Source organism: Pyrus communis, chromosome 2 (assembly GCF_041283825.1).
Source record: "Pyrus communis isolate YQ-2024b chromosome 2, ASM4128382v1, whole genome shotgun sequence".
In the NCBI taxonomy this organism is placed as follows: domain Eukaryota; kingdom Viridiplantae; phylum Streptophyta; class Magnoliopsida; order Rosales; family Rosaceae; genus Pyrus; species Pyrus communis.
The window spans coordinates 26,929,103-26,951,457 of NC_142566.1; the positions used below are offsets into that span (position 1 = coordinate 26,929,103).

Sequence of the window (22,355 nt, forward strand, 5' to 3'; positions counted from 1 at the left end):
TTTATTACAAAAGGTCTCGATATTAGTTAGAGTAGGTTTATTTTATAGAATAATTGTTAATTATCCCTTCACATTTGGGTTTATAGATTCTTTAATCACTTTATGTTTATTATGTAGTTGTTGTCATGTTACTTCTCAAATGTTTCCAAATTTCAACATAAAATAATGCATACTTCCCGCTCGACTATATGTTATTTCTCGAGTCCATACGCAAACATTATTATATTGTGAACTTTTTGTTTTTGTTGACTGAAGGATCTTGAGATCACCTAAAATAATCCATAATTGATAGTAATCACTTTCCTTGCACCTTCCCGCCCGGCTATATGTTATTTCTCGAGTCCATACGCAAATTATGAACTTTTTATTTTTGTTGACTGAAGGATCTTGAGATCACATGCTTTTGTAGTGAGACCACATTTTCGAAAGTTGATTGGTTAACCAATTTGTTTTATAAAAGTTGCAAAAATACTTTCTACAATAAGCAGTTCATTCCCTCCTTAGACACCTATTTTGCTTTTTTTTTTTTTAATTGTAAATAAATTTATACATGTATGCAAATAGTATTGTTTATTATACATATATTTAAAAATTTCTACATATTTATACGATTTTACAACCTATAGTGTCACACGTACACCCTTGCTAGTTTATTTCTAAAACCTAAAAACGCAAACAATTGCAAAGTAAATAAATGTAGAACCTTTATAAAAAATAAAAAAAAGTTAACTAAATGTGTTTTTTGTGTGATCGTTGATACAAACAAAACTTATCAGAAATATGGTTTTCCCTCGATTCAAATTATTCAAGTTTTATTGTGCCACCTTACACCTACCCCATGTGACATCCCACATCGCCCAGGGGAGTGATCCTCAAATGTATATTCCCATCCCTACCCAGCACGAAGTCTTTTGGGAGCTCACTGGCAACTTCCCAGTGGGCCACCCATCATGGGATTGCTCTAGCCCCCTTCTCGCTTAACTTCGGAGTTCCTACGGAACCCGAAGCCAGTGAGCTCCCAAAAGGCCTCGTGCTAGGTAGGGATGAGAATATACATTTGAGGATCACTCCCCTGGGCGATGTGGGATGTCACAATCCACCCCCCTTAGGGGCCCGACGTCCTCGTTGGCACATCACGGCCAGGGTTAGACTCTGATACCAAATTGTCACATCCCGCCCCGGGCGGGACCACTTCCCGGGCCCGTTCCACCACCGTAGCACGATATTGTCCGCTTTGGGCTTACCATTCCCTCACGGTTTTGTTTTTGGGAACTTACGAGCAACTTCCCAGTGGGTCACCCATCATGGGATTGCTCTAGCCCCCTTCTCGCTTAACTTCGGAGTTCCTACGGAACCCGAAGCCAGTGAGCTCCCAAAAGGCCTCGTGCTAGGTAGGGATGGGAATATACATTTGAGGATCACTCCCCTGGGCGATGTGGGATGTCACACCCCATCTACAACTGTATATGCACCGCTAGTCCGCTAGAAATAATTAGTGAACAAATCCAAGGGTAAAACATCGGTCTCAAAATTAAACTTAATACTACATTAGTGGTAGTTGAACTGCACGTGGAACGGATGGACCTAGCTAAAATTAATAGGGTCGTTCTAGCCAATTGTAAATAAAAATTATGTGTTAGTTCCAGAATTTTCAAAATTATTTTTTTACTCCACAATTTATTTCGCTCCAGTATTTCATACAGACTATCTGAAAGAAGCCTCCCCTCAATCCATCCTGCAGCAAACTTGCCAATCCACAAATTATTAACGAATGATGAGTGTTACAAGAATATAGATTAAAATTGGTGAAAAAAAATATCTTAAGAAATAATCACTACTAAACTTCTAAACTGAAAAAAAAAAATTCCACTTGTTAAGGAATCCAATGTGTACTAAGATAATTTTATTACTTAGCACAAATAAGCTTTGGGGTCGTTACTTGCATACATAATCATATCATGTTTTATGCATATTCATTGTTGACTAGGTGAATAGCTGTAATCCTGGTCAATAGGTCATTGTTATAATCTGTTGGATAGTCTTTGTCCTTTTATCCTCTCCTTTCATTTTGAGTAAATTGTAGCAATGATTCCTTAATTTTAATTAAATTGAAGCAATGATCCTTCAACTAAAAATCAATTACTATTGGTCCCTCAACTCATCAAAATGTGTAACTATGGTCCTTTTCGTCAGCTTTATTAAAATTTTGTCAAAATGAATTATGTTGGAAAGACCATTGCTACAATTGGGGTCCCTCAACTCATCAAAACATGTAACTATGGTCATTTTCGTCAACTTCATCAGAATTTTGTCAAAATGAGTTATGTTGGAAGGACCATTGCTACAATTGAGTTAAAGTTGAGGGATCATTACTCCAATTAGATTAAAGTTGAGGGACCATTTCTACAGTTGGATTAAAGTTGAGGGATCTATGGTAATTAATTTTTAGTTAAGGGACCATAGTTGCACGTTTTGATGAGTTGATAGACCAATAGTAATAGACTTTTAGTTGAGGAACAATTACTCTAATTGAGTTAAAATTAAGAAACTGTTGCTGCTCTTCCCTTTTTAAGTTGCTACTCTTCCCGTTTTAAACTGACTAAGTGTTACGACAATCTCATAGACAAATGTGGCATCCAACAATTTCTTTGTCCCTGGATCATTCATTTACTTGCTCAGGCCACATCAGCCGGGAACCTGACTCTCGCCTTTCTCCTCCGTGGACCTCCATGGCGTCCTTCCGCTTCCTTCCCTTCTCTGTCTCAGCTGTAGGAATCGATTATATACTCGGCACCCATTTCTATACAAACCAACCCAGCAAATCAGCTACTCCATTCCTCCGAGAAAGAGAGAGACCAAGTAGTTCAATCTAAGCAGCAACATTCTCACTATCAAATCAATGGCACGAAAACATTCAAACCCATTTTTCAACCCACCTAACCAGATCAATCAACAATTCAAACCCAAATCTTCAATCCAATAAAAGAAACCCATTTCACTGTTTCTCCGTAGACGCATCAAAACGCTCAAACCCAGCAGCTCATCTCACCGTCCCAACCTCGCCGCTCGTGGCGGTCGGTTCAGCTAGTGTCGACATCTACGTCGAAATCGACCAGATACCCAAAGAAGGCGAGACCTTTTTAGCCAAGAGTGGACAGACCCTGATCGGTGGCAAAGGCGCCAATCCTGCGGTAGAAAGCTTTCTCACCGAACATACTTAGTCGGCCAAGTGGGCGAGGACGCGCACGGGAAGCTGATCACTGAGGCTCTGCTGAGTGGTGGGGTCGTCCTTGATCACCTGACTGCTGTTTCTGGTGCGCCCATCGGTCGTGAGGAATGCTGGGATTTTTATTTGCCACGTCATAAAATATGTGGAAGTCATTATTTGTCATGTCATCAGGTCTAGTTAACCGATTATGTAAAGATGTATGACATTAAAATAAACGATAAAAAAATGTATGAAGTTGAAATGTTTTTAAAATGTTACGAGGTTGCAACACAAACAAACAGCACTCAGGAGATCAAGGACGACCCCACCACTCAGGGGATCAAGGACGACCCCACCACTCTCCAGAGTCTCGGTGATCAGCTTCCCATGTGTGTCCTCGCCCACCTGGCGGACGAAGTATGTTGGGTAAGAAAGCTTTTCGCCACGGCAGCCTGGTTGGCGCCTTTGCCGCACGATTAGGGTATGTCCACTATTGGCCAAAAGAGTCTCGCCTTCTTTGGATATCTGGTCGATTTCGACGTAGATGTAGACACTGGCTGAACCGACCGCCACGACTGGCAGGGTTGGGGTGATGTGAGGGGTTGCTGGGTTTGGGGCTTTTGATGCATCTATGGAGAAACAGGGAAATGGGTTTCTTTTATTGGATTGAAGATTTGGGTTTGCGTTGTTGATTGATTTGGTTAGGTGGGTTGAAAAATGGGTTTGAATATTTTCGTGCCATTGATTTGATGGTGAGAATGTTGCAGCTCGGATTGAACTAATTGGTCTCTCTCTTGGAGGAGTGGAATAGCTGATTTGCAGGGTTGGTTTGTATAGAAATGGAGTGCCGAGTATATAATCGATTGCAACAGCTGAGACGGAGAGGGGAAGGAAGCGGAGGGGCGCCCTGGAGGTCCACGGAGAAGAAAGGCGGCCCCCTTTTTTTCCTTTTTAAATTTTATTTTTAATAATTAATTTTTTATTTGTAACGTCATCACGCAACAATCAAGTTGACAAATTATATAACGAACGTAGATAAAGACAAACAAATAGATGAAATTGAAATATTTTAAAATTATTGTATAAAGACCTAAATCTGAATAAGTAAAATGTAATTTACCGTTGAAGTCTTATTTTGCCACCTTACACCTGCCATCCACAACTATATATGGGCCACCCCATATGCCTCCTTGAAATTCCTAAATATTATATAGAACAGCACTTTGAAAGTGAGATTTGGTTTGAGATTTTTACAGACTTTACGTTCATCCTGAGGAATAGAGAGGGTGAGGAAGAGAGAGAAATTGTTACCTTTAACTGTTATTAATTGTGGAACCAATACGAGGTTTAATCGAATAAGTGGAAAACCAGATGAATAAAGCATCTTTCAGAGTTCCTTGTGTCTCAAGTATTATGGCGGAAGTGGAAGCAATGCGGGTGGTTTTGGTGGCTTGTGTGGAGAGAGGCTTTACCGGAGGCGGTTTTAGATGATATCTTGTGGGATATAAGTATTTTAACGTAACAATTTGAAGCTATTGAGTTTTTATATGCTCCTCGTACATGTAATGAGGCTGCACATATGGTGGCATCTTATGTCGTGCGTGTGGGGGATAGTCATTCTTGGGATGGTTTTGAACCAGAATAGTTGTTTAACACTTTGACATTTGATGTAAACATTTCGATTCGTATTTAATATTACTCCAACTTTTGGCAAAAAAAAAAAAAAAAAAAAAGAGTTCCCAATACATACCCACCACAACAAGTTGCCAATTATCTCGTCGTATTCAGATTTGCGAATCTTTAATCTTAACTGTCTAGTGATCAGATCGTGCGGTCACAAGTGGCATCGTGGTTTCCAAATAGAAACGTCCTTGTATTTTTTTTTAAATGCAGCTACTGCTTTTCCACCGCCCTATTACGTGTCGGTAGGTTTACACGACCACTTTTGTCTCTGTGAAGTGTGGAAAACTTTTGTCTCAAATGCTTCCACTCCCGCGTCATTTTAATATTTTTCTTAACGGATTGTGGCATCATTTTAAGACTCTGTCATTTCGTGTTCATTTTAATATTTTTCTTAACGGATTGTGGCATCATTTTAAGACTCTGTCATTTCGTGTTCTTTTCTTTCCCCTCTTCTTCTCTGTTTCCTTGCCTCTTCTTCTCTGTTTCCTTGTCTCTTCTTCTCGCCACGCAGTATGGTGTTTTTCAAGTCCATACACCAACATTATTATATTATAAACTTTCGTTTTTGTTGACTGAAGGAGCTTGACTTGTATTTTCTTTTGTCGAGCGATAACGTTAGTATGTTAGTTGTTAGATTAGTTATCGACATGATTTAAATTCACATCGTCATGTAATGACACAACATATTTCCACCGCTGTGGTAAAAGAGTTGTGTTTAGGTAACACAACCATTGCCATTTTTTTAATTGTCTTCTGAACCACTCAGTGCCACAACGGTGGATACCGCCGTGACAACCCACGAAGCCTCCTCTATTTTGCCCGTCGACGTTTTGTCGGGCTAATGCAGCACCGGAATAACTTAGACGCTGTTCCCTTAAAATATGACTAAGAGCACGTGCAGGATGGTCGTAGGTAACAGTAACAAACTTCCAAAATTCTAAGATTGCATACAGACTGTCCGCAAGAAGCCTTTCACCGGCAAGCTTGCTATAATTTTGCAGACTCTCGATCCAGTTACAAACTTCCTCCACCAACTTGACCAGAGATATGTATATATACTCGACTTGCCTTGACATGTTAGTAGCAGATGAGTAACTGTTTCTTTGGCCTACTCACTAGGTATGTCTTGAGTTCTTTCATCAAGGGAATCTACCTTACAAGTGTTATCTATTTTATTTTACTTATTATTATTGAATAAGTTTAAATTTTGAAAATTTGTTTTTTAAGGACTGACTTTATCGAACATCGAGCAATATTTGCACTATTCTTAAAAGTCAGAACTTGATGTTAACGATTCAAACCGTTCATATTTTTCAATTCACTAAAAGAGCATGTTTTCGAAAAGGAAACTCCAAAAAACGGTTTTCGTGATAAAAAAAATTGGAGAAATTAGGCTCCAGTCCTTAATTATTGATCTTCTTTGATTAAAACCTTGTTATTTTTTACTTTTTGATCAAGGTCCTTGAAGTTTGTACACATGAGCATTTTATTATCAGTATATTTCCATGTCAGTTTTTTATTTTTATTTTTATTTTTATTGAAATAGTTAATTATTGCATTTTTTTTTTATTCGGGGCTGTGTTTTTATTCCACGACTGTTATGCCTCAAACGCCTCCTATGTTTACCAAACTGAATTGACGCATCCATTCCACCAACTAATCCCGCTCACTTGATTTCTTCCCTTTTTAATTTTTGTAACTGCAAATTCCACAACAATCTCACTAAGTTTTCAAATCCATCATTATTATCTTTGATATGATGCTTCAAAGATAATAATAGTAAAATTTAATAACAAGCTGCAAGCTGGACATGAACGAAGATCCACCTTCTTTAGGTCTCGTAGTCGTTGCAAAGCTACTCTTTTGTCTTGAGTTCTTTCATCATGGGAATCTTCCTTACGATTGTTATCTGTCTCAATTTTTTTATAAGATCTATCCTTTTGCTTTCAATTGAAGGTTCTGCTGCCTTCCAACTGATCTAACCTCAGTATTTCTAGCAATAGCCCACTACTCTTGGAGCTAACGTCAGAGTAATCCGCCTATGATTGCATCATGCCCATGAGTTATGCATGCAATAGCAACGTTGAGTGGTTGAATATTATGGTAATAGCAAAGTGTCCTGTTGAGGAAACCGACTTTTAGCTGCCCCAACTAGCAACTTCTCAAATGGAGGGGGGCGTTGCCATCACCTTCCTGTGAAACCTGGAATATTTTTTATTCGTCTGCCATCTATTGAAATTCATATTGAGTTTAGAGAGACACCTAAAACTTCTTATGAAATTCATATTGAGTTTCATGAAAATTTACTTACATCAATTAAAAATTTGATGTGGATTCGCTTCAAGATTGCATACACAAATATGAAGCAGTGTTCATTACTAAGTTCTAAGAAAGTGTTAGTTTCTTAATATGGTATTATCCCATTTGCCGTTGTTTTCCATAATCTAGCTCAATTTCATACCAGCTTGAATACTAAACTGAACATATTCAAAATCCAAAAAGTGATCAATCAAAGAAATGTCTAACTTATTTACATGTATAACACAAGCTGAGCAATGCTTAGAGAGACAGGTTATGAAGGAATACACTGAGGCTAATTAGTGGTCATGGGAGTGGGCAGATTAAGAGTATGATAAGCACGTGGTTACTGATTAATAATAAGTTATTCTGGAAGGATTAAACCCGAATTAGGAAGACAATTAAGAAGAAAAAAGTAGCCACTTACGACCTGGGATTCTCTATGCATCACAGTGTCTGAAGTGAACAGATGCAGATTTGGACCACTTATTTTAAATTATGCGGTTCTTATTAGCTTATTTTACAAGTCCACCGCACATAAACTAAGAATCAAGATCTCTCTTTTTCCTCTCTTCAACGATCCTTCTGCTCCGACACAGAGATCCAGAGAAGATCTCAACTAAGGATGGGCAACGGTTATGGCAGACGGGTAACCGTTAAAAAATGGGCAATGAATTCACAGTTTTGCCGGAGATTAGAGAGGCGGATATGAGAGAGAGGGTAGCAAGAAGAGAGGTGAGCGGCGGAAGTGTGGGAGGCCGAATAATTTTAGAGTTTTAGTTTTTTAATTTTTTTTTTTTTTTTTAATGTGATGTATAGTAAATAAATAATTAAATGGATACCCATTACAATTGTGCATGATAATCATAACCATTTATTTAAATTTTATAGATAAATAATTACCTACAATTATAATCGTGAGTTTTAAATAAATAGTAATAACTCATATCCCGAATATTTTGCCCATTCGTAATCTCAACTCGCCACTTCCTAGAAAGCAAGGAGAAAGCCAAATGGTGGAATATTCTGTTGGGGATCAGGATCCTCTCCTAATCTAATCTAAGGATGAAGATCCTTCTGATAAAGGAATGTGGACTGTTAGATGAAAATTCAACAATTATAAACAGGGAGTCCTTTTAAAGTTATAATAATTATAACCGTTGGATTTTTATCGAACAATCCATATTTCTTGATCAGAAGGATCCTCATCGTTAGATCAGGAGAGGAGAGGATCCTGATCCTTGGGTTGGGATGTGATCGTGTGAGTGGAGTACACGTAGGCGTTCTTGTGTATATTTGAGTGCTTTTGGCAATTGCTCCATCCACATTTTCCTTGCCCTGCCTGTCACTAGCCAAAACTATATTACTCCAACCCAACTTTCTCTACCTTCAACATTTCTATACATGAAGATCGATCTGGTCCGTTCTACAGTTCTCCTTTCACTGTAACCCAACTTTCTCTCAAACTCTTCTCCAAAGCGTACTCTTTTTCGGCTCTCTGATTAATCATTTTTATTGAAACTTTAATTCAACTGCAGGATGTTTCTCTCTCTGTTCTGGGTGCTAAGGTTCATTCTCTCTCTCCCTCTATCTGTATATCTATCTATCTATCTCTTTCCCTTCTGCCAATTTCTCTGCAGAATTTAATCTTGAAATTACAATCTGAAATTATAAGGAATGGGTTTTTTATTTTCTGTCAGTTAAATTGAATTTACTTAATTGTTTGGGACTAATCCTTTTTCTTTTGGGGTTATTTTCTTCTGGTTGTAGTAGTTTCTGAAGAGAGGAAGGGAAAGCTGCTGTTTTCAGTAAAACGGTACTAACTTTCTTACTTTTTAATAATTTTTATCTTCTGGGATTTTATCTAGATCTTTCTTATGCCCCCAACTTTTGTTTCTGGGGGGTTTTGTTACAAATTGCCCATCTGGGGTATTCTGTACATTTCAAAATCTATGTTGATTTTCCCTTTTTTTATTTATAATATAACATTTAGACTTTGGTGGCTTGTTGGTATAGTGTTTTTTTTACAGTAATTAGGACTAATATAAATTAAAAGCTCATCTGGTAACGTTTCACTACCAGTTTAAAAACCAAAACAACAAAAATAGAACTTTAATTTTGTGCAACTCTCCGTTTCCAGGACTCGGTCATTTCTCAAGTTTTTAACGTGAAGCCTATATTATTAAGATTTAGACTTGGGTATTTATTTCGGTATTATCTTTGGTAGCGTACCACACACACATAACAAATGCAAATATTGTAAAAGATTCATACAAACTGATCAACGACCCTAATCACACCAATATTTTCTCTCAGCTTGAATCTTACCACATGCACAACATATCATATGTGAAAGTTTCATCATAAAATACTTTGGTATAATTAGAAGTGGAAACCGCACAATATAAGTTATCTTTAATTTTGTCAAATTTTATATGAGATTCTTGTACACTTCAACATGTATAGGGATGGACTTCTTGTGGAAATGGTGGCATTTATCTCATGGTATTTATGATATTCCCGAGTGGTTTGAGTTTGCTTGTGAGGGAAATGTAGCTGACTTTGTTATACCTGAAAGTGATGGTCGTAATTTTTAAGTGTTGGTTGTCTGATGCATTTACTCGTCAAGTGAACAACCTGAAGGTTCTCATGAGGTTATTGTTATAAATTCTACCAAGCATACTACTTTGCACACCTTGATAACATTTACCTCAGTACTACCAAAATCTCATGAACGCGAAAGCGATTATCTTTGGCAAGGTGAGATACTGCAGAATAAAAACATAGTGCGAAAAAAATTAATTATCTGTTCTTGAAGAAAATTAATGTATAAAAAGCAAAATTAAAACAGAATGCTACTAACATTGGTTGGGAATAAATGTAATATGAGGTAGATCTTAATTAAACATGAGCCTTTTCCCTTCACGTGAATAAAGCATCTTTCAGAGTTCCTTTCTGTCCTGCTATCCACCATCCTATTACGTGTCGGTAGTCTGTCCTTTCGTGTTCTTTTCTTTCTTATTTTCCTCTCTTTCCTTGCACGGTAGCGTGTCGTTTCTCAAGTCCATACGCCAACATTATTATATTATGAACTTTTGCTTTTGTCTACTGAAGGATCTTGACCGGTGTTTAGGTATCATCCTTCGGCGACACAACCGCAACCATTGCCATTTTTCAGTCTCTGATCTGAACCATTGCAGTGCCATAACGGTGGATACCGCCATGACAGCCCACGAAGCCTCCTCCTCGTCCTTCTCCAAGTCAGAACTTTGGACTTACGATGTGTTCTTGAGCTTCAGAGGCGAAGACACACGGAATGGCTTCACCAGCCACCTCCACGAGGCATTAAAATACAGAGGATACCATGTCTTTATTGATGAGGTCGGTCTAAAAAGAGGGGAAGAAATAAAAGAGAAACTGTTTCGGGCAATCGAAGAGTCGAGGATCTCTATCATTGTCTTCTCAAAGATGTATGCGGATTCGAGTTGGTGTCTTGACGAGCTGGTGAAGATCATGGAGTGCAGAGACAAACTGGGGCGACATGTTTTGCCAATATTCTATCACGTTGATCCTTCGCATGTCAGGAAGCAGGACGGAGATTTAACCGAAGCATTTCAGAAGCACGAAAAGGACATCCGTGAAGAAAAGGATGACAAGAAACGTGAAGCTAAACAAGAAGGGGTAAAGCAGTGGAGAGAGGCTCTCACAAAAGCTGCAAATTTGTCTGGCCACCATCTTCAAAGCGCTAATAATAGGTAATTATTCACCTGCTTTTCAAGATTTAAGTTGTAATACTCTAATTAACGTACTTTTTTTTTTTTTTATCGGATGTCTCCGAAGGGATAATTAACATAATTAATACACCTTAATCTCTCACGCTGATCCTTCACATGTCAGGAAGAGGCGGAGAGAGGCTCATACAGAAGCTACAAATTTGTCTGACCACCAAACAACTGGCAACGGGTAATCATTTACCTGCTTATTTCAAGATTTGAAACATTTTAGTGAATGACTTGATCTCTCCATTAACATTTTACATAATCTTTTTTTTTTTCTTTTTTTTTTTTTTTTTTTGAAAAACCTCGACAGATCTAAACTTTAGTTCACATGCTTAATGAATACACCTTAATCTCTCATATAAAACCTAAACTAATTCATACACCTAACTTTTATGGATCAAGGAATGACTTTCTGTCTTTTATTCAAGTTATCGTCACAAAATCACATGCTAGCTGCTAGTTAGTGTATTATATATATAGACACCTCTTGATCGTTAGATTTGACTTTAATGAAATTCTGTGGTTGAGATTAAATCACAAGCCACATAATCCCAACCACATAATCTCAAACACATAATTTTATTAAAACCAAATCTAATGGTTAAGAGTGTGTCCTCATTTTTTTTGAAAAATGAGGATCCCTCTTGTTAAAGGATTCCTCTCTCTCTCTCTCTCTATATATATATATATATATATATATAATCAAAGTCCTTTGATTTTGTCCACGTCATCATTTTAAAAATTACACGTCAACAATTTGCTAATTATTTATAATTTTTGGTTGAAGTATTAGCCCTTTTTTTTGTTGAAATTAATATTAATTGCTTTGTCCAGATTTTTAGTTAGGTAATTGAAATCTCATCCCATCCTGCGTTTGAGTCAAATAAACAGCAACTCCTCCATTCTTTTTCATCCCTCACGCACTTCACCTCTAAACTCAATCCATCATGCTTGTTCATTCTCGAGACCCCAACCAATATATTTATGTATCAACTTCTTTTCTTCTTTTTATTTTTTTATTTTCCTTTTATTATTGAATATTAATCATTTTGTTTAAAGAATATTGAATATTAATCTTGATTGTTGAATTTATAGTTGGCTATACTTTTGTATTTCATGGGTACAATTTTATTCTACATTTTATTTCATTCTAATATATCTATTGGTACAATATATTTTGTGAGTACAATTTCATTATACATATATATACCCATGAGTTTTTTCTCTTTTATTTATTTTTATTTGGGTACAATGTGAATTATATATATATATATATATATATTGTAAATTTAGTATATGTACCCATTTGGTATTTGTGTGTTGTGGGCACATACATTTTTTTTTTTTTTTTTTTTTTTTTTTATGTTCGTTGGTACTTTTTTTGTCAAGTTTGTGGGTACATTGTTTTTGTATGTACTCATAATAAATTTAATACGGTACATTATTTTCCTTAATACCACTTGATAAAATTTGCAGAAATATGGGCACTATTTTTAATTGTAGACTTTTTTTTTTTTTAAGTCTCATTATCTGTAAGATTTGTAGATCTATGATCCAATAAATTTTGGGAATTTAAATTTCATAAGTTTTTAGATTCGATCTTGGATTCAAATCCTTTAAATCCGTGAGATATTAATTAAATTATTTTTTTGGGTCAAATGATAGATTTTGTTAGATTAGATGTTAGGTTAGCCACTGACGGGATTTGAACTTATGCTGTCATAAAAGAGCTCAACACCATTGCACCACTGTAGTAAAGGGCCACTTGCGATATGAATTAAATTAATTATTTGATCTAAATCCCTTAAATGTTGTTAACTAAAGCCATTTTCACATTTAAAAAAAAAAAAAACAAGAAAACAAAGTGTTTTAAATGTTGGACTCAATCAACAATTTTTAATTTAAAAAATACAAAAAAAAATGACATGGAAATTTAATCAATACTAAAATGCAGGTGTACAAAGTCAAAGACTTTGATAAAAAATTGAAAAACTAAGGTTTCAATCTAACAATTGAGATGACCAAGAACCGCAATTAAAATGACCTATATATATATATATATATATGTATATTACCACTAATGCTTACGAATTCAATTTTCAGGCGCGAAGCAGAGTTCATTAAAAAAATTGTTGATGAGAGTATTTGGGAATGGCTCCCTAGAACAAACGAATTACATGTGACCAAGCACTTAGTTGGAATCAAATCTCGCATTCAAGGTATTATCAGTGATCTTTCAAGTGGTGGATCAAATGATGTTCTCATGGTTGGAATTTGGGGGATGGGTGGATTGGGTAAAACAACAGCTGCCAAAAGGATTTATAACCAAATTCATCGTGAGTTTGAATTCAAAAGTTTCCTTGCCGACGTTAGCGATGATACAAGTAAACATGGTCTGGTTTATTTGCAAGAGACACTTATTTCTGACATCCACATCTTGGAAGAGAAGTCTCAAATAAGAAGTGTTGACAAAGGTATCAGTATGATACAAGAAGTAGTTAAACATAAAAGGGTACTTGTCGTCATGGACAACATAGATGAAGAGGTACAACTGCATGCAATAGCTGGAAGTCGCGATTGGTTTGGTCCAGGAAGTAGAATTATCATAACGACACGAGATGAACGTTTACTACTAAATGTGGACAAAGTTTATCCGCTTCAGGTAATGAATGAAGATGAAGCTCTGGAGCTCTTTAGTTGGCATGCCTTTGGAAATAGTTGGCCTGACAACGTATATCTTGAAGTCTCAAAAAAGGTTGTTTCTTACTGTGGAGGTTTGCCACTAGCCCTTGAAGTTTTAGGTTCTTTTTTGTTTAAAAGGCCCATAGCAGAGTGGAAAAGTCAATTGGAGAAATTGAAAATAACTCCTGATGGAAAAATAATAAAACCCCTAAGAATAAGCTTTGAAGGGCTAGATGACACACAAAAGGCTATATTCCTTGACATATCTTGTTTCTTTATTGGAAAGGACAAGGACTATGTCGCAAAAATATTAGATGAATGTAAATTTTTTGCAACAATAGGAATCAGTGTCCTCCGTGAACGATGTCTTGTAACTGTTGAAGACAACAAGTTGAATATGCATGATTTGCTTCGTGAAATGGCTAGAGTAGTAATTTCTGAAAAATTCCCAGGTCGCCCTGGAAAATGGTGTAGGTTGTGGGATGAACGAGAGGTCATGGATGTATTGATAAATAAATCTGTAAGTACATTCCCAATAAAATTTTGAATTAATGCATCGTACTAGAAAAACTTATATGTAATCTACTTATGTGTATTATAAACTAAACAACATTCATGTGTACATATGCATTTGCTTTAAGAAGCTCAATTAGGCAAAATCACGTAAATATATATGCACATTATCCTTTTTCTTACTCATTTAACCTTTTTTTGTTAACAGGGAACTCGAAAAGTTGAAGGACTTGCTCTAAATATCCCATTCTACTCGAAAAGTTTCAGTACAAAAGCATTTGCCAAAATGAAGAAACTGAGACTGCTTGACCTCAGCTTCGTAGAGCTCAAAGGAGAATACAAACATCTTCCCAAAGAGTTAATATGGTTGCGTTGGGAATGCCCTTTAAAGTCCTTACCAGATGACTTTTTTAATCAACCAAGACTAGTTGTTTTAGATATGCAGGGGAGCAGTCTGGTACAAGTTTGGGAGGGTTCCAAGGTACAATGAATTACACTTGATGATGTTGTGTTTCTATTTGTTTTTTGGATTTCTTCTCTTTTTTTTTTTTTTTTTATAACATCTTCATTTCAGATATTAATTTCAATTTTCTTTTGATTTTCTGCAACAGTCGCTACATAACTTGAAAACCCTTGATCTCAGCTATTCCAAATCCGTACAGAAATCACCGGACTTTTCACAAGTCCCAAATCTTGAAGAGTTGATATTGGAAAAGTGTGACAATTTGTTCGAGATTCACCCCTCCATTGGTCGTCTTAAAAGACTTTCTTTGGTGAACCTTATGAGGTGTCGCAATCTTATTTCTCTTCCAGGGGATTTCTACAAGTCGAAATCTGTTGACACTCTTCTTCTTAATGGTTGTAGTCAATTAGAACTGCATGAGGATATAGGGGAGATGATATCACTGAGAACACTTGAAGCAGAACATACAGCCATAAGAGAAGTACCACCTTCCATATTAAGATTGAAGAATCTCACTCGTTTATCCCTTCACCACATGAGCTACGTAGAACTCAGCGGCGTAGAGTTAATATGCTTGCGTTGGGAAGAATGCCCTTTAAAGTCCATACCAGATGACTTTTTTAATCAAGATAAACTAGTTGTTTTAAAGATGCAGGAAAGCAAACTGGTACAAGTTTGGGAGGGTTCCAAGGTACAATGAATTCCACCTGATGATGTTCTGTTTCTATTTGTTTTTTGGATTTCTTCTTTTTTTTTTATAACATCTTCATTTCGGATATTAATTTCAATTTTCTTTTGATTTTCTGCAACAGTCGCTACATAACTTGAAAACCCTTGATCTCAGCTTTTCCTATTACTTACAGAAATCACCGGACTTTTCACAAGTCCCAAATCTTGAAGAGTTGATATTGGAAGAGTGTGAGAGTTTGTCCGAGATTCACCCCTCCATTGGTCATCTTAAAAGACTTTCTTTGGTGAACCTTCAAAAATGCGATAAGCTTATTTCTCTTCCAAGGGATTTCTATAAGTCAAAATCTGTTGGGACTCTTCTTCTTAATTGGTGTTTAGAATTTAGAGAAGTGCATGAGGATATAGGGGAGATGATATCACTGAGAACACTTGAAGCAGATGAAACAGCCATAAGAGAAGTGCCACCTTCCATAGTAAGATTGAAGAATCTCACTCATTTATCCCTATCAGGTGTGGAAAGTATTCATTTGCCATATTCGTTACACGGCTTAAACTCCTTAAGGGAATTAGATCTCTCATTTTGCAGATTAGCTGATGATGCAATCCCTAAGGATCTTGGGAGTCTAATTTCTTTACAAGTTTTGGATCTTTCATGGAATGATTTTCATACCCTACCCAATCTCAGCGGTCTTTCAAAGCTTGAAACTCTGCGGTTAGATACACGGTTTAACCTTCGTACAATCCCTGATATACCACCAAATGTGAAAGTTCAGCGTGGGTATCCTGAGGTCAATAAGTGCAATGCTCTAACCTTCGTACAATCCCTGATATACCACCAAATGTGAAAGTTCAGCATGAGTAATATCCTGAGGTCGATGCGTGCAATGTTTTGTAGGCAGAGAAGATTGGGAGGAGCTACTATATGAAGACTTTCTTTTCAAGCTTTTACTTTGGAGTTTTAGGTTCTTTGGGGCTCTTGAAGCAGATTCTACTGCCATAAGACAAGTACCACCTTCCATAGTAGGATTGAAGAATCTCACTTTTATCTCTGAATAATTTGCCTAGTCATTTGCCCAAAATTACCTGATGATGCAATCCCTAAGGATCTTGGAGGGAATGATGTTCATACCATACCCAGCCTCAATGGCCTTTCAAGGCTTGGAGGGAATGGATGCATATATCTTCATACAATCCGTGATTTACCAAGAAGTTTGAAATTTCTATATGCCGTTGATTGCCCTGCATTGGAAACAATGCCCAATTTTTCGGAAATGTCAAATATGAGAGAACTGGAAGCAAGTGATTCTCCCAAACTCACAGAGGCCCCACGCTTGGATAAGTTATTAAACCCCATGACATGGACTGATATGAAAAGGTTTACCAATCTCACAGCTGATTTTGGCAAGAACATCATACGGGTATCTCTCTCCCCCCTCCCCCTCTCTCCCCTAAGTTCTAATTGCCTTCCTATTGTGCGCATGCTGATTCCTATGGTTTTTCCAAAACGTAGTTGTTTTGAATTTTGAAGATATGTTGCATTCAGAAACATTTCAATATTACAAGAACCGATATAAGATGCATCCAATGATTCGAGAAATAGCACTCGAATTCGCAGAAATACAAATGCACCAACGTTTTCTTGTCAAATGCACGTTCTCATTTTACGAGTGCAACCATACTTAATATTCAACACTGGACATTACATAATCAAGTTCTTGTAATTCAAAAAGGCCATACCTTCACTCACTCTGAGATACAAAGGCACCTGTTTCTTCTTCCTTAGGGTTTTCGTCTGCAAGACCAGCTTTGATTGGGGAAGCGTCACTTTTATAGTCCGTAATAATTCTCTTATCACTTTCTTCAGTTTCAACATTTTTGATCTGCATAAAGAACATTACTACATTATGAGATGAGCGTTTCAAGATTGTGATTGTCGCAGTAATTGGCTGCCGAGATATTGACTAGAAACAGTCTTCTCACCTTCCTCAAACTGTTTCTTTAGAGCGGCCTGCAAAGGTCTCGATGGGTACTCTTCGATTCCCATGAGCTTGGCAATCAGACTCGGCCCGTTCCCCACCTTTTGCGAAGCAGCTGTTGTTGCTGCAATGGTGGAGTCACTGGCGGTATGAAACATAGAACTCTGGGTTGAGCTGGTGGAGGGAGTATCCAAGCACGAATCCATATATCAAAAAAAGGAGCTAATTTGTAAGCTTTTGGATTTCCTGCTTATGTGGGAGGCACAGGTTGACTTGGAGTGATTCCAAATTTGGTCACCTTCGCTGTGATGCCTGAATTTATCTAATTCTATTGGGGTGATTTCCAATGCACCTTTGTTGTGATGCCAAAGGCCAGAGTGATTCCAGATCTCTCTTTTGTTCCCATCTCTTGTTATTGTTACATACTCTAGATAAGATATATGGTCACTCGTGCAATCAAAAACCTTCTTCTAAGAATAAGACAATTAAGCATCCAAGTTGAAGAAAATCAAACCCTAGCTTCACTGAAGTCGGATAGAAACTGTCTTGACTGAAGTTGGATTATCGCACCAAAATTTGTCTCTAGCTAGGGTGAGATGAAGAGAGAAAATGGATTACAAACTAATGCAAGTTAGAATATACCAGTCCAAAATTTGTCTCAGCAACGTCATACCCCAAGACTAATGCAAGTTAGAATATACCAATCCAATAATGGGGTTTAAGGTATGCATTTCAGAATACAACGTAACAAAAATGTTGATTCCAAGTTGAGCATATATTGGAGAGAAGAAGCTATCCAAAAAGCTTTAACCACCATTTGATATAGAAAGCTATCACACTGCAAAAGAACAAAGAGTGAACATGATCAAAAAGCAATCTCGAAGAAAGAGAACGAAGCCTTGATCTCATTAGCTACTAGATAAAAAAAAAAAAAAAAAAAAATTCACGCACACGACATGATTAGCGTAAATTTACATGAAATGGGCTCGGTCTAAAACTATTAAGAAATTAAGTTGTGCATTTCTTGAATTCATCTAACGAGAGGCTATTTCTCTATCTTATCCAACTATTCCTTTGCCTGTAACAAAACTCCTAGAGTTCAAACAAATGAGAAAAGAATAGAGAAAAATAGATTATAATTTGCATGCCAACAATCTAAGTTTAAGTTCCTATCACTACTTAAAGCATTCCATCTTTCAGCATATCTCATGGCTCAAGCTAATAAATTTAACAACTACTCTCAGCTCTATATTTTAAGAATAATCAGAAATCCAACAACTTTAAAGATATTTGACCCTCCCCACAGCATAGGATTGATGGTTGACACACAATATCGATATAGTATTGCATATGAACATGATTTGAACAAAATAGGAGCCGGAAGAAAGAAATGGCCATCATCCTATCATGAACTTTTTGGATGACCAACATCTAACAACTTTGGAAAACATCTGCGCAGAGATAAAAGAGATACGAATGATTGTTATGAAGATTAGAAAAAGAACACAAACACTCAAAAAGTATGAGAAAACTTATGCGGCAGCAACTTAGGCCACCAAAAGTAATCAACTTTGACACACTCTAACCGGTTCTTGATAAATTACCGCTGACTTACGGGACAAATTTTTACGTGCATACCAGTGGTATAATGCAGCAGGGACACCTTTAAACTGACTAAAAGTAAAATGCAACGACGTCACTAAATTTCTTGTAGAAATGCTTTAGATATAGCCGAATCAATTGTTTGATCTTCTTATCACATTACTTGGAAGCTCGAGCAGAGAAATAGAGCTCTACTCACACCCAAATTTCAAACAAATGAGCGGAAAGTAATACCGAAAATCCAAATTAGCACATTACAAGTCCAAATGAACACAAACAAAACAAGACCCAAATCTGAGTTTGCTCCTCCATTAGCCTCAGGAAACACTAAATCAGACAATGTCAAACACAAAATTAGAAATTTAATCGCAAAAATCAACCCATAAATCACAATTAGCACACACTAACTTCAATTCGCAACCTATGCAAAAACTTTCAGCTTTTCCCTCGAATTTTCCTCCATTTTCTCAGCAACCAAACACAACACAACACGCAAAGCAATGAAAAGAAACAGCGATCGAAACTCACCTCGCGGCCGGTGCGGTAGGAGGAGGAGGAAGACGAGGAGGGTTTGGACGATGCATCTTCGTCGCCGTAGTCCGCCAACGGAACGAGAAGCTCACGATCACGGTTCTCTGTCTCTGCTAGCCGGATTATTACGTGTGAGGAGTTGAAGGAAATGTTGTGTTTTGTTGTATCGCTAATTAAACAGGGTGCGGGTTAATTAATGCTTAATCTCTCATTGTTTCTCAATTGTTTGGCAATGAAATCTTTAGATATGAGAGTTGTTGCTCGCTTCTTAATTAGGAATGTAATTTGGATGCTCTTTTAAATTATTCAACCTCAGTTTTGGATTTCTAAGAGAGGATTGGAATGAGTAGAACCGAGCTTAAAGTGAAAAATGATAAGAGCATTTTAAATGACATGTCAAATTTATAGTAACATCATTAACTTTTAGAAAACACAATTGAGTTTGGCTTTAACTGAAATGTTTTAGTCACATGAAATAGCGGCTTCAATAAGTACTGCAAATTTTAATATTATTTTTTTATTCTCTCTTTTTTATATATCATGCCCACCTGTTTTCACTATTAAATTTAAAGTGGGGCTCAATGTAGATACATAAATAACTTTTACAAATTAAAGATCTCATCTTATTGGAGATAGCATTTGTAGATGAACAAAGGGAAGGAAAAAAAGAAAAGAATTTAAGTTGGTTTTTGTTAAGGGAAAGGAAAGACATAAAATGGCTTGGGACTTAGACTTGGACATCTTATTTCCTTATGATTCAACATTTTTGAAAGTTGAAGTTTGAGGAAGCCTAAAGAAGTTGAAAAGTATGTTTTAAAGTTTGTGTGTTGAACTTTAAATATCATATAACATAAATCAGGCATCATAGATTAAAAAATACTCACACCAAATACTTCACTCAATATTAAAACGCATGTTTTACGTTGTAAAAGTCACTTCTTTATAATATAAAAGCACATATTGTGTTGTTTGCCAAATAACAAACTACTTCTTCGTAAACGTGCTACTAACAAAAGTGTTTTATAGAGAAGCGCTCTCAAACAACCCAGTATTCGTCTAGTTTTATATATATTTCTTCCTAATAATAATGAAATATAGAGAAGTGCTCTCAAACAACCCCTAACAAAGAAATATTGAGATAAGAGAGGTCTTTTTTGGCAATTTGTTCCCCTTTCAAAATTGATGATAACTGCCTCATGGTGCAAGAAGCATGGGGATGGTGACTAGGGCTGGGCACGGGCCGGGCCGGGCCCAATTTTGAAGGGACCGGACCGGACCTAAGTTCAAAGAGAACGGGCCGGGCCGGGCCGGGGATTACATTTTTTAATATAAGAACCGGACATTACCCGGCCCGGTTGGAACGGGCCGGGTCCACGGGTCCCTTTTTTTTTTTTTTTTTTTTTGGTTGTTTGAAAGAAAAAAAAAATTGTACAGAACTAAATACAAAGTCCAACATCCAACCTTTTAGGATCTGAACAACCATCCCGATAGAACTCCGCAAGTCCGATATTATGAAATATCTAATAAGAATATCCATAATATGCACAGATTAGAAATGTTATACAAAACATTTATATAATACATATTATAAGCCATTTGAACCAAAATGCAGAATCAAGAATCTTAAAGAAAGTACTCAAAATAAGAGTTTTTGGTACAGAAATGATGTTCAAGATCACGGTATTTTAAGCCAGTCATTCCCTTATAGTGCATTTCAACAAATTATCCTTTACAACTGGTGGATATATTTCTTGATCATTTTCCCTCACATGGGGGAGCAATCAGCTTTTTTGAGAAGACGACATCATACTTAGCATTAGCTTAAGACTTAGTTTACTTCGCATTAGCTTCACTACAATTTTTACTAAGCAAAGCAACCAAATTCCATAATTTAAAAGTGCTTAAAATTTATGATACAAGATCCAGCACCCAACCAAAGACCAATTATAATTAATTCAAAACTAAAAAAATTAATTCAAATCAAACACTTAATTCAACTAAATAATAATAATCAAGAAGTGACAAGAATCCTCAATCATTACAAAAATACAAAATAATCATTTCAGAAATTGGGTTTTCAAAAAAATCAAATAAAAAAAAAGCTTCATCTTTTCAAACAAAATTAACGAAAAAGAAAGAGAATTACTTTGGGATCGTTTGGCTTCCTCTTGAGGCACTCAGACAAGGCGGTAAGGCACTGATCGAACTTGCCCGACTGGAATTGCAGCAACGCATCCTGCGCAAAAGCTCGGGTCACGGACATGACGGCTTCATCCTCGGCAGCCGAAGCAGAAAAGTCCCGATTCGCAACAGTTGATGACGAAGACGAAGCCATTGGCGAATCGATCAATCAGAGCCCAGGAACCAATAAGCCTTATCTGAATACGCAAATCCCCAGAAGAAATGATCGAAAACGACGAACCCTAACCGACAAGTAATTCAACGAAATTTGAAAGGGGAAAAATGTCAGTACAAGACGCACCGCAGAAAGAGAGAAACTACTACGAGGGATCAATGGAGGTACCCTGAGACAGCTCGCAGCAATGCCGCGCTTCGACGGAGATGTGGAGGAGAACAATCAAGAAGAAAGACTCTCACAGCAGAGACGGACTTCAGAGTTCAGATCAGAGTTCAGAGACGGAGAGGCGTTGAGGTCGATCGAGAGACAGCAAAGACTCTCACTCACATCTCACTGAATCAGTTAGGGTAAAACCAACGGTCATGATTGGAAGGTATGTTTATTTTCAATCTGAGCCGTCCATTTCAATTACAAACGGGCCGGTTCGGGGCCCCGTTTTTCTATAAATCTGGAACCGGCCCGACCCTAGAATGCCATTACCTAGGCCCGCCCCGCCCCGTTTCCCCTATTTAAAAACAGGACCCGCCCCGTACCCGGCCCGACCCGCCTATACCCGCCCCTACCCGCGGGC

General features: G+C 37.1%; 2 protein-coding genes across 12 annotated transcripts in view; both read left to right on the forward strand.

The window, feature by feature from the left end:
- Positions 1-8,508: 8,508 nt before the first annotated feature.
- LOC137748884 (disease resistance protein Roq1) overlaps positions 8,509-22,355 on the forward strand; it is a 28,982-nt gene continuing 15,135 nt past the window's right edge. Inside the window, exons 1-2 of the mRNA XM_088679179.1 lie at positions 8,509-8,757; positions 8,960-9,005. The gene's annotated coding sequence lies outside the window, so the exon portion shown is untranslated. The remainder of the gene's footprint in view (positions 8,758-8,959; positions 9,006-22,355) is intronic.
- Positions 9,905-17,697, forward strand: LOC137748165 (disease resistance protein Roq1). 11 transcript variants are annotated; one of them, XR_015960098.1, is made up of 9 exons: positions 9,905-9,949; positions 10,304-10,944; positions 11,087-11,152; positions 13,072-13,742; positions 14,103-14,170; positions 14,372-14,644; positions 14,775-15,317; positions 15,439-16,734; positions 17,319-17,697. XR_015960098.1 is itself a non-coding variant. In XM_088690014.1 (8 exons), the coding sequence occupies exons 1-8, from the start codon at positions 9,920-9,922 to the stop codon at positions 16,159-16,161; spliced, it is 3,015 nt and encodes a 1,004-aa protein (XP_088546140.1). In that variant the 5' UTR covers positions 9,905-9,919; the 3' UTR covers positions 16,162-16,963. The 11 variants fall into 11 exon arrangements, 7 of the variants coding, with proteins under 7 accessions (XP_088546140.1, XP_088546143.1, XP_088546139.1 ...); XM_088690014.1 differs by lacking the exon at positions 17,319-17,697 and having other exon boundaries at positions 15,439-16,963; XM_088690013.1 differs by lacking the exon at positions 17,319-17,697 and having other exon boundaries at positions 9,928-9,949; positions 13,072-14,170; positions 15,439-15,826; positions 15,903-16,040.

Excerpts from the sequence above, each read along its gene's own strand:
- LOC137748165 (XM_088690010.1), top strand. The coding sequence starts at position 10,412 with ATGACAGCCCACGAAGCCTCCTCCTCGTCCTTCTCCAAGTCAGAACTT. Across the intron at positions 14,171-14,371 it reads ATGTATTGATAAATAAATCT|GGAACTCGAAAAGTTGAAGG; the intron begins GTAAGTACATTC and ends TTTTGTTAACAG. Across the intron at positions 15,318-15,438 it reads AAGTTTGGGAGGGTTCCAAG|TCGCTACATAACTTGAAAAC; the intron begins GTACAATGAATT and ends TTTCTGCAACAG.